The sequence below is a fragment of the Pelophylax lessonae genome (genome assembly GCF_965119305.1).
Source record: "Pelophylax lessonae genome assembly, chromosome: 13".
NCBI lineage: Eukaryota > Metazoa > Chordata > Amphibia > Anura > Ranidae > Pelophylax > Pelophylax lessonae.
The window spans coordinates 23,988,039-24,000,540 of NC_138780.1; the positions used below are offsets into that span (position 1 = coordinate 23,988,039).

Below are 12,502 nucleotides of genomic sequence, written 5' to 3' on the forward strand. Positions count from 1 at the left end.
TCCAGGACAGGTAAGTGTCCTAATGTCAGCAGCTACAGTATGTGTACAGTATGTGTAGCTGCTGACTTTTCATTTTTGGAGGGGGGGGGATACCGCTTTAAGCTTTATGAAAAGGTGCAGAGAGTATGGATGATTATGGAAGAGCTGTAGAAGACAGCACTTTATGATGGGTTGGTGGTGTTTGCCATGATATGGAAAGTAAATATTGTGCCGTGTTGCTGTCATGGAGAGTTTAGGACAGTGTTTCTCAACCTTTTTCCAGTTGGGGCACCCTTGAAAAGCATTTTCAGTCTTGAGGCACCCCTGTCCAAGGCTTGTGTCATGTTACTGTGTGTCGCGGAACACGCGCAAAATTGCGCCATAAATTCTTGGCACTGTAGGGGGAAGCAGAGAGCACAGCACACTTTCCCCCCTTTTACTTTCACTTTTGAGGCTGACCGAGCTCTCTATCAGTGCTGATGTACAGTTTGGCAGGGGATCAGGAGATAGGGCTCATCTGATAGCCCTTCTCTCCCATGATCCTGTGGCACACCTTAGAACCTCTGGCGTGCCGCGGCACACTGGTTGAGAAAGGCTGGTTTAGGAGACCCAATTAAAGTGATGATAAAAGTAGTTATAAAGGGGTTTAGGCAAGTGGGTGTTTTGTAGACAGGCAGCATTTGCATAGAGACCACCCTAAGTAACGCCCACATGGAATACTGAACCTCTGTGATTGACAGGGCTGGAATCCATTGAATGAAAGGAACAGGCCAGGGACAGTCAGGATGGGGGAAGAAAAAGCAAGATGATGCTGGATGTCCTCCAGCCATAATGAGGCAGGTTCTATCTGACTTGCTGCAGCTTCTGATGCACATGGTAGGAAGCTCACAGTGTGCAGTGAAATCAAAATAAGCAAATTTAGGGGAGGAGCCTGTACAACTGTTATTTTTTAAGCTGGATATTTGGAGTTTGATTTTGTGTCTGTTTGGGTTTCCTCCTTCCATGGTCTTTCTACATTCCAAAAAACATGCTGGTAGGTTAATTTGGGTTCTTCCATAACTGGGCCGGTACAGCCAATCCTGATATTTCAGTTTCTGATTGATGCAGGAGAGTTAAACCACCTGACAATGTCTTATATCTCCCGAGGATTGTGCTGGCCAGATCTCTGCTCTGATTTCCTGGGTCTGTTCTCCTGCTGTGTCCATTATTAGGAGTTCCCACCATCCCTGTGCTGAGTTCCCGGGTCTGTACACCTGCTGTGCCCATTATGAGGGGTTCCCACCATCCCTGTGCTGAGTTCCTGGGTCTGTTGTGCTGTGCCCATTATGAGGCGTTCCCACCATCCCTGTGCTGAGTTCCCAGGTCTGTTCTCCTGCTGTGGCCAATATGAGAGGTTCCCACCATCCCCGTGCTGAGTTCCCGGGTCTGTACACCTGCTGGGCCCATCTATGAGGGGTTCCCACCATCCCTATGCTGAGTCCCTGGGTCTGTACACCTGCTGGGCCCATCTATGAGGGGTTCCCACCATCCCTATGCTGAGTTCCTGGGTCTGTACACCTGCTGGCCCATCTATGAGGGGTTCCCACCATCCCTGTGCTGAGTTCCCAGGTCTGTATACCTGCTGTGCCCATTATGAAGGGTTCCCACCATTCCTGTGCTGAGTTCCCAGGTCTGTACATCTGCTTTGTCCATTATGAGGGTTCCCACCATCCCTGTGCTCAGTTCCGGGGTCTGTACACCTGCTGTGCCCATTATGAGGGGTTCCCACCATCCCTGTGCTGAGTTCCCAGGTCTGTACACCTGCTGTGCTGGAGTGTCCAAGACGTGTTTCGTCCCAGGGGACGTCATCAAGGGGCTGGTTGATGGACTCAACTATTGCAGTGCTGAGAGGGGTCTGTACACCTGCTGTGCTCATTATGAGGGGTTCCCACCATCCCTGTGCTGAGTTCACAGGTCTGTATACCTGCTGTGCCCATTATGAGGAGTTCCCACCATCCCTGTGCTGAGTTCCCAGGTCTGTACACCTGCTGTGCTGGAGTGTCCAAGACGTGTTTCGTCCCAGGGGACGTCATCAAGGGGCTGGTTGATGGACTCCACTATTGCAGTGCTGAGAGGGGTCTGTACACCTGCTGTGCTCATTATGAGGGGTTCCTACCATCCTTATGCTGAGTTCCTGGGTCTGTACACCTGCTGTGGTCATCATGAGGGGTTCCCACCATGCCTTATGGTTTTTCATGATTTTATTTGATGGAGAATCTTACAGGAAGAGCTGGAACACACAAAGGTGGATGGGGAACAAAACTCCCACGCAGGTGAAGTGGAACCGAGTCTGGGACTATGGCAAAAGAATCTCATTGGAGAAGAAAAAATATTTAATAATCCCGGGCTGACTCAGCACAGCGCCACCTATCACTAAAATAGCAATTTTAGATGGACTGAACCTCTTTCTTCCATGTGAAGACACTGTGTAATATGAGTAAAGTATATGAAGGAGTAAAAATAAAGCAAAAAAAAAAAAAATGTAACAGTGAACAGTTTCCTTTTCTGGAGGTTATATATAGTAATGGAGATCTAAAAGTGAAGGTCACTGGAATAGGTGGAGAGCATATGCAATACATGAACATTTTCCTGTGTTTTCTCCCTTGAAAGACCCCACATGCAGGGAATAACGCTCACTGCTCATCTGCTGAACATGTACCCAGCTACTGAAGTTACCCATAGATTAGTCTTTTTTTATTTTTTTACATGCTGATTGAGTGAAGAAAGCTCGACAGGGTGGTTGTAAAGAAGCCGATCGGTAGCAGCTTCCTTATCTTTTATTCCTTATCTATGTTCTACATCTGTGGTCCCCAAACTGCAGCCCTTTCCTTGCCTTTTATCCAGCCCTTGGGGCATTATTCTCTCCACTGTCAGCAAAAGTGGGGCATCACCCCCCCCCCCACTGATGCAATTAAAGGGGAAATATTCCTCCCACTTATGTCAATCATGGGACATTATTTCTCCCACTGACACCAATGGTGGGGCACCATTTCTCCCACTGATACCAATGGTGGGGCACCATTTCTCCCACTGATACCAATGGTGGGGCACCATTTCTCCCACTGATACCAATGGTGGGGCACCATTTCTCCCACTGATACCAATGGTGGGGCACCATTTCTCCCACTGACACCAAGGATGAGGCATTATCCTCCCACACTGATACCAATGATGGGGGGGGGGGGCTATTCCTTCCATTGACACCAGTGAAGGGCACTATTCCTCCAACTGATACCAACTATGGGATATTATTCCTCCCACTGGCACTAATGAAGGGCACTATTCCTCCCACTGATACCAATGATGGGGAATTATTCCTTCCACTGGCACCAATGATGGGACATTATTCTTCCCACTGATACCAATGATGGGGTACTATTCCTCCCACTGATACCAATGATGGGGCACTATTCCTCCCACTGACACCAATGATGGCATGCATGGCCCAGTAGATATCTATGGGACTGCAGGCATGTGGTTCCATGCAACACCTGTGCATCCCTGTGCCCGCAAAACACAGACCTGCACGGCACATGGAAGTCATTTTCTGCGTGAAAGAAGCCCTTCTTGTTTGAAAAAAGTCGCCATAAAAAAAAAATAAAAAAAATATTTACCCATCTGGAATTTCCAAAAGTGGTTCACATCTTAAAGGGATAGCAATGTAGACTCTCTCTTTGTATCACCTCCTTACTGCCTGTTTTTAATCCCATAATACCTAAAAGCCACGCCGCAACTGCGCGGTTGCGGTGCACACCCATTCACTTGAATGGGTTACACTCGGTGGACAGTATTGACACGGGTATAATTCCTACTTTTGCTGTAAGGTAAAGCTTTGCAATAGCGGCATGTGTACACCCTCAGCAGCAAAAGGATGAGCAGTAAAGATGCAGCTTAGCCTCAGGGTTTTACCTCCCCCTGAATCGCACATGTAAATGAGCTCTTTTCAATATGGGTATCGAAAGCTAAAGTTTTGATATGGGCATCTTTCCGTAGATACATTGATCCAGCTTGGACCAGTGTAAGTATGTAGCTGGAAATCACTACTACAATAATCCCCACTCGATTTTTGATCTTGTGACTAGCGGCTGCCCTTCTGTATTGCGAAAACAGGAAATTGCTCTCTTGGCATGGGTACCATTTAGGGAACACTTTGCATTCTCTGATTGGATGAGTTGCAGAGGCAGGGCGGTGACATCACCATCTCTGCATCGTCCAATTAGTGAACACTTAGAGAATTAGAGAAAATAGAAAATATTCTTTCAATGGCGTCCATGCTGAGCGAGCGACCTCCTGTATTCAGTAAGCAGCATTGCAGCTGCGTAGCACTGTACCCAGAAGCTAGTGGCGGTCACTGTAGTAGCGTTGCAACTGGACCAGTGTAAAAATTTCAGTGTCTGGAATTCAGCTTTTAACAAAATTTCCTTTTTATTTCTTATAGAGATGGCGTCCGATGTCCCACCTCTGGGAGTGGCCTCAGGAAATCCAGGTTCTAGCACACAGGCTGGAGGGTCCATGGTGCAGAGAGCAAATAAGCGGCGGACTGGGTAAGCACAAAATAAGCAGCGCACTGGTTATGCACAACTAAGATGCGTTCTAGGTTAGCACAACTAAGCGGCGCATTGAATAAAAACAAAATAAACGGCACACTGGGTAAGCACAACTAAGCTGCGTTCTAGGTAAGCACAAAATAAGCGGCGTACTGGGTATGCACAACTAAGCTGCGTTCTAGGTAAGCACAACTAAGTGGCGCATTGGGTAAACACAATAAGTGGTGCACTGGGTAAGCACAACTAAGCTGCGTTCTAGGTAAGCATAAATAAGCAGCGCACTGGGTAAACACAAAATAAGCGGTGCAATGGGTAAACACAAAATAAACGGCGCACTGGATATACACAACTAAGCTGCCTTCTGGGTAAGCACAGCTAAGCAGCCTTCTGGGTAAGCACAACTAAGCGGCGTTCTGGGTAAGCACAACTAAGCGGCGTTCTGGGTAAGCACAACTAAGCGGCGTTCTGGGTAAGCACAACTAAGCAGCCTTCTGGGTAAGCACAACTAAGCGGCGTTCTGGGTAAGCACAACTAAGCGGCGTTCTGGGTAAGCACAACTAAGCGGCGTTCTGGGTAAGCACAAGTAAGCGGCGTTCTGGGTAAGCACAAGTAAGCGGCGTTCTGGGTAAGCACAAGTAAGCGGCGTTCTGGGTAAGCACAAGTAAGCGGCGTTCTGGGTAAGCACAAGTAAGCGGCGTTCTGGGTAAGCACAAGTAAGCGGCGCTCTGGGTAAGCACAACTAAGCGGCGCTCTGGGTAAGCACATCTAAGCGGCGCTCTGGGTAAGCACATCTAAGCGGCGCTCTGGGTAAGCATATCTAAGCGGCGTTCTGGGTAAGCACAAGTAAGCGGCATTCTGGGTAAGCACATCTAAGCGGCGCTCTGGGTAAGCACATCTAAGCGGCGCTCTGGGTAAGCACAACTAAGCGGCGTTCTGGGTAAACACGGATGGCCTAGTGGTGCAGTAGTGATTGTATTTCTGTGAGGGGAATTTCAGGCTGTAGAGGTCAGCTGGGCTTGTGCCTCTATTGACTCGAATCTGAAACATTTATTTCTATTCAGATATTTGCAGGAGAAACTATTTTTAAAATATAAGTTCACCTTTTAACAAAAAAATGAAACGGTGAACAAACACTGCACACCCTTCCCACCCCACGTCCCTGCTGCACTCCCAACGGAGATCAGCTTTCACTGCCCATGAGCCAGTGCAGGGGTCTGGGGATTCGAAGCCTTCTTCCAGGATGGATCGAGTGATTCTGATTGGTCACCTGCTGGCATGTGACAGCTTTGACCAATCAGAATTGTTCTGGCCTCCCTTGGGAAGAAGGTCGTGGCATATCCCTGGACCCCTGCACCTGCTGCATGGTTAGTGAAACCTAATCGTCCGTGGAAGTAAGTGCAGCGAGGACCAGGGGGGGATGTGGTGGATGTAGCAGGTTAGTTCACCTCTTCATTTTTTTGGGGGTAGTTCTTCCCAATGATGATAACAACAGTATGGGGGTAAGTCTTCCCAATGAGAAGAGTAAGGGGGAAAGTCTTCCCAATGATGAGAGGAGTAAGGGGGTAAGTCTTCCCAATGATGAGAAGAGTAAGGGGGTAAGTCTTCCCAATGATGAGAAGAGTATGGGGGTAAGTCCTCCCAATGATGAGAAGAGTATGGGGGTAAGTCCTCCCAATGATGAGAAGAGTATGGGGGTAAGTCCTCCCAATGATGAGAAGAGTAAGGGGGTAAGTCTTCCCAATGATGAGAAGAGTAAGGGGGTAATTCTTCCCAATGATGAGAAGAGTAAGGGGGTAATTCTTCCCAATGATGAGAAGAGTAAGGGGGTAAGTCTTCCCAATGATGAGAAGAGTAAGGGGGTAATTCTTCCCAATGATGAGAAGAGTAAGGGGGTAATTCTTCCCAATGATGAGAAGAGTATGGGGGTAAGTCTTCCCAATGATGAGAAGAGTAAGGGGGTAATTCTTCCCAATGATGAGAAGAGTAAGGGGATAAGTCTTCCCAATGATGAGAAGAGTAAGGGGGTAATTCTTCCCAATGATGACAAGAGTAAGGGGGTAAGTCTTCCCAATGATGAGAAGAGTAAGGGGGTAAGTCTTCCCAATGATGAGAAGAGTAAGGGGGTAAGTCTTCCCAATGATGAGAAGAGTAAGGGGGTAAGTCTTCCCAATGATGAGAAGAGTAAGGGGGTAAGTATTCCCAATGAGAAGAGTAAGGGGGTAATTCTTCCCACTGACTGTCACACCAATGTGTCATGAGTTGTAGATTTTTCCCCGAGACCAGAAATTTATTTCAAGGAATCCTCTGTCTTGAAAAGGTTGGAAAAGGCTGCCCTAGAGAATAAAATGGCGGTCGTTATAATATTTTATGTCACCCTGTATTTGCGCAGAGGTCTTTCAAATGTAATTTGTAAAAAAAATTGTGATTCTCATTTTATCCAGAATCATGTATCTCTAAATGTTAGCAATGTAAAATTCCCTAAAAACAACGGCATGGGGTCCCCCCCAAATCCATATCATGCCCTTTGAGTCTGGTATGGAGCTTGATGGGAAATCCCATGCCAAAGTTAAAAAAAAAAACAGTGTGCCCCCCCATACCAGACCCTTATCCAAGCTGTGGCCTGGCAGGTCAGTAAAGGGCCAAACCCTTATCCAAGCATGTGGCCTGGCAGGTCAGTAAAGGGCCAGACCCTTATCCAGGCATGTGGCCTGGCAGGTCAGTAAAGGGCCAGACCCTTATCCAAGCATGTGGCCTGGCAGGTCAGTAAAGGGCCAGACCCTTATCCAAGCATGTGGCCTGGCAGGTCAGTAAAGGGCCAGACCCTTATCCAAGCATGTGGCCTGGCAGGTCAGTAAAGGGCCAGACCCTTATCCAAGCATGTGGCCTGGTAGGTCAGTAAAGAGCCGGACCCTTATCCAAGCATGTGGCCTGGCAGGTCAGTAAAGGGCCGGACCCTTATCCAAGCATGTGGCCTGGCAGGTCAGTAAAGGGCCAGACCCTTATCCAAGCATGTGGCCTGGCAGGTCAGTATAGAGCCAGACCCTTATCCAAGCATGTGGCCTGGCAGGTCAGTAAAGGGCCAGACCCTTATCCAAGCATGTGGCCTGGCAGGTCAGTAAAGGGGGGGGGGGGGGGTAGAACCATACCAGGCTAGAGCGTCCCTGAGGCCTCATTCACACAGATGTGAGGAAAGTAAAAATGGCTGTCCTGAGCCCACGGGCCTAACGCAGGTAAATTCCATGGATGTACCGACTATCTCACAGGGGAGCCAAGGCACAAAAATTAGATGAAAATTAATGAAAGAAATGTATTTGACCATATTGCAGACCACATGCCCTCAACATGGGGGGTGCTTTGGGGCAGGGGGGCACTGCCCCCCACCCCAAAGCACCTTGTCCCCATGGTGAGGGCATGTGGCCTGCAATATGGCCAAATACGTTTCTTTCATTGCCAGGACTGCCCACGATAAACTCTAATTTTTGTGCCTTGGCTCCCCCGTGAGATAGCGGTACATAAAGAGGACAGCCATGGAATTGAACTGTGTAGCGGAGTAGCCGTATAATCCACGATATCTCCACTGGTAGTCAGGCACAGCATACAATAATCCTGGTAGCGTATGATATTCCCAACCCTCCAATAACCAGACGACACATGTCTTGGAGGTCAAAACTAGACTGCCTTGTTTATTGAAAAACGCAGGGATCTACACTCAGCCAAAACCCCTCCCTCTTCGAGACATTCCACACACAAAGCTGATCATCCCATAATACCTTACTCTGCCAGACAGAAACAATAGGACAATAGAAGGCAGGTATTTAACAATAACCAACCGCCACCCATCTCCTGAGGGACACTGCTCAGACATATGATAGTCCCAAGTGAAAGAGTTCTCACTCTCTCCACACAACCCCCACTACAAACACTTGGTTCTTAAAGGTATACACATGCAATAAACATAATGCATATACGAAGGACAATATACAGTGGCTGTGTTTGCCACAAGCTGTTAGGCCCATGGGCTCAGGGCAGCCATCTGTGCGAAGAAGGCCTCAGGGACGCTCTAGGGCTCCTTTTTTTTTCCAGCGGCCATGACAGCTGGAATTTGTTCGGCCCCGCACGCTGAGATTGCTGCAAACAGCAGCTTATGAAAGTCGTATATTGTAGATCCTGGGAGGGTTTGGTGATGCAGAAGGTCTCATTGATTTCCTCAACACTCTTGGTTTTTATTTTACGTATTTTTCATTGTGAATTTTTATTGTTCTTAGGTTGGATTTTGATGACGACGACGATTCCGGCAATAAATTCCTCAGGTAGTTTTCTCCTTTTTTTTTATATCTAAAGTGATTGTTGTGATTGCTTCCTGTTTATCCACCATCTGAAGACTTCCTTCCTGTAATAATAGGCCAATGTCACAATTGCAGTTCTGTCACTAGAAAGAACTTGGTAGCAGCAAAATCACTATGGAGGACACAGAAGGGGGGTTAAAGGGTAACTCCTACTTTTCTTCCCACAAAAGTGCAAATAGAAATAAATTAATCTACAATATACAAATAAAAAATTAATCTAGCATATACAAGTCATATTGTAATAGAATGCTATTAAAAATGCCCTTTCGTTTGCAATCTGCAGCACTTGTAATTGTCTGTAAAATGCGATATGGCTACCTGGAGGTGTTCTGTATACAGATGGTGTGATGGTGTACAGATCACCCCCCCCCCCCCCCCCCCAATATTTGACATTTCCTGCTTGTGTGATTGGCTCACTGATTTTCCCAGAAGTCTGCACTAAGCTACCAGTCAGATTTTGGGCATCCCCTGCAACAAAATGTCATTTTTGGTTAGATATTCCCTTAGAGCAGTGATGGCAAACCTTGGCACCCCAGATGTTTTGAAACTATATTTCCCATGATGCTCAACTACACTGCAGAGTACATGAGCATCATGGGAAATGTAGTTCCAAAACATCTGGGGTGCCCAGGTTCGCCATCACTGCCTTAGAGGGATGCAGACTCTGCAACTTTTCTGAGAGTATAATTGCAAATAATACCTCAAAGCTGGGTCATATTTATTAAAGCCCAACTCCGGGGTCATCAGAGCCCCTATTAGAGCCTTCTTTATATCAGGGTCCCCCATATCAGGGTCCCCATCAGAGTCCCCTTACATTGGAGCCCTGATCAAAGTTCCCCCTTACATCAGGGTCTCCATCAGAGTCTTCTTTATATCAGGGTCCTCATCAAAGTTCCCCCTTACATAAAGGTCCCCATTAGAGCCTCCTTTATGTCAGGGTCCCCATCAGAGTCTGCTTACTTTGGAGCCCCTATCAAAGTTCCCCCTTACATTAGGCTCCATATCAGAGTCCCCCCCCCTTACACCAGAGCCCCTTTTAATGTCCTCCCTTACATTGGAGTCCCCATCAGAGTTTCCCCGTACATTAGGCTCCCTATCAGAGTTTCCCCCTTACATCAGAGCCCCTTTTAAAGTCCTCCCTTACATTGGAGTCCCCATCAGAGTTCCCTCTTACATCAGGGTCCCCATTAGAGCCTCCTTTATATTGGGGTCCCCATCAGAGTCCTCTTACATTGGAGCCCTGATCAAAGTTCCCCCTTACATCAGGGTCTCCATCAGAGTCTTCTTTACATCAGGGTCTACATCATAGTTCCCCCTTACATCAAGGTCCCCATCAGAGTCTGCTTACTTTGGAGCTCCTATCAAAGTTCTCCTTTACATTAGGCTCCATATCAGAGTTCCCCCTTACATCAGAGCCCCTTTTAATGTCCTCCCTTACATTGGAGTCCCCATCAGAGTATCCCCTTACATTGGAGCCCCTATATGAGTTCCCCCTTACATCAGGGTCCCCATTAGAGCCTCCTTTATATCGGGGTCTTTATCAGAGTTCGCTTACATTGGAGCCCCTATCAGAGTTCCCCTTTACATCAGAGCCCCTTTTAAAGTCCTCCCTTACATTACATCAGGGTCCCCATTAGAGCCTTCTTTAAATCAGGGTCCTCATTAGAGTTCACCTTTACATCAGGGTCCCCATTAGAGCCTCTTTTATATCAGGGTCCCCATCAGATTCCGCTTACATTGGAGCCCCTATCAGAGTTCCCCCTTACATCAGGGTCTCCATTAGAGTCTTATTTATATCTGGGTCCTCATCAGAGGCCCCCTAAAAGCAGAGACCATAGAAAGCCTCTGCTGACCTGAATCCTCAATCTGGCCCCATTGAGGATATGCCTCTGACCCTATATCAGTGGTCTTCAAACTATGGCCCTCCAGCTGTTCAGGAACTACAATTCCCATCATGCCTAGTCATGTCTGTGAATGTCAGAGTTTTACAATGCCTCATGGGATGTGTAGTTCTGCAACAACTGGAGGGCCGTAGTTTGAAGATTGCAGCTATACATCATAAACATTTAATGCTTGCAGGACACGGGCCTCATGCAAGGGTTTTTTTTTTTTTTTTTTTTAAGTACTGAAGTTGGACCTTAAAGTGTCTTAAAAAAATGATCCAGATGATTGATTTACACACTGCAACCAATCAGGTTCTTCCTGTGCGGTATGTACGTTGTGGTAACGCATGGCAAAACAAGCGTTCTACCGCAAGCCACTGCAATGCACAAGTCTGATTAGTCCCTGAAAGATTGCCTGTGAGATCAAAAATTTCTTATCTTTTTTTCCTTTATAGATAGCAGGCTTTTTTTTTTTTTTTTTTTTTTTAGGCTTATGTTCTATTAACACAATTTTTTTTATTCTATTTTTATTCTATTTTTTTATTCTATTAACACAATTTTTTTATTCTATTTTTTATTCTATTTTTTTATTCTATTAACACAATTTTTTTTATTCTATTTTAATTCTATTTTTTTATTCTATTAACACAATTTTTTTATTCTATTTTTTATTCTATTTTTTTATTCTATTAACACAATTTTTTATTCTATTACCACAATTTTTTTTTCTATTTACACAATTTTTTATTTGCAAATAAAATGGATTTAGGACTGATATGTTTTATCCATGGCGTCAAAGAGGCGCTCATATAAATGCCAGTCTGCTAGGTCTAATTAACTTGTATGTCTTGTGAATTCCAGGTGTGATGATGACCAGCTTCCTAATGACAAGGAGAGGTTTGCAAGGTAAGCTGTGTCGGTTTACAACCTTCTCCTGCAGACAGATCTCATTTGTGTGACTTCCTGCCAGCGTCAGATCAGAGTGTGGGTGTGATTGCAGGAACCCTCCTGCTTCAATAATTGTCTTTTAATTGAGTTTAGTTATTGCGTTTCCTCATCTACTTCTGTATCGAATGTGCTCTACATAAAACCACTGCAGAGTACAGGAGATACAAAGCATAACACAGGCCTGCCACGTTATTTTGGAATACAGCAGGCAATTTTAACCACTTCTGGACCGGAAAGGATTTGCCCCCTTAATGACCAGGCCATTTGTTTGTTTGCGATTCGGCACTGCGTTACTTTAAGGGCCGTGCGACGTTGTACCCAAATAAAATCAATGTCCTTTTTTTTTCCCCAACAAATAGAGCTTTCTTTTGGTGGTACTTAACTGGTTGCCGACCGCCGCAAGTACAGCCCCGGCCAGGCAAAGTGACGTATGGGCACGTCACTAGCCTGTCACTTGCTTGTGAGCCAATAGCGGGCCCGCGCTCGTTCCCTAACAAGTCAGTGCGTGTGACCGGCGGACCCGATGTCCGCCGGTCACTCGCGATCGTTCGCCGTGAAGGGAGAAAGGCAGGCGGCTAATGTAAACAAAGCCACCTGTCATTCTCCTCTGTGTAAAAATGGAGATCACACGGTTCTACTATGTAGGACCGTTGATCTCTGTTCTTACACCAGTAGCCATGTCCAATCACAGTTAGAAACACGCCCATAGGGACACACTTAACCCCTCCTTCCCCAATAAAGTTAACCCCACCCTGCCAGT

The 12,502-nt window shown here is 46.4% G+C and overlaps 1 protein-coding gene across 2 annotated transcripts in view; it reads left to right on the forward strand.

Moving 5' to 3' along the window:
* The window catches only part of ARNT (aryl hydrocarbon receptor nuclear translocator), a 117,820-nt gene that overhangs the window by 27,179 nt on the left and 78,139 nt on the right, over nt 1-12,502 (forward strand). For both annotated transcript variants that reach the window (XM_082275507.1, XM_082275508.1), the window contains exons 2-4: nt 4,457-4,562; nt 8,831-8,875; nt 11,656-11,700. In XM_082275507.1, the coding sequence (XP_082131633.1) occupies nt 4,457-4,562; nt 8,831-8,875; nt 11,656-11,700 (196 nt within the window). The remainder of the gene's footprint in view (nt 1-4,456; nt 4,563-8,830; nt 8,876-11,655; nt 11,701-12,502) is intronic.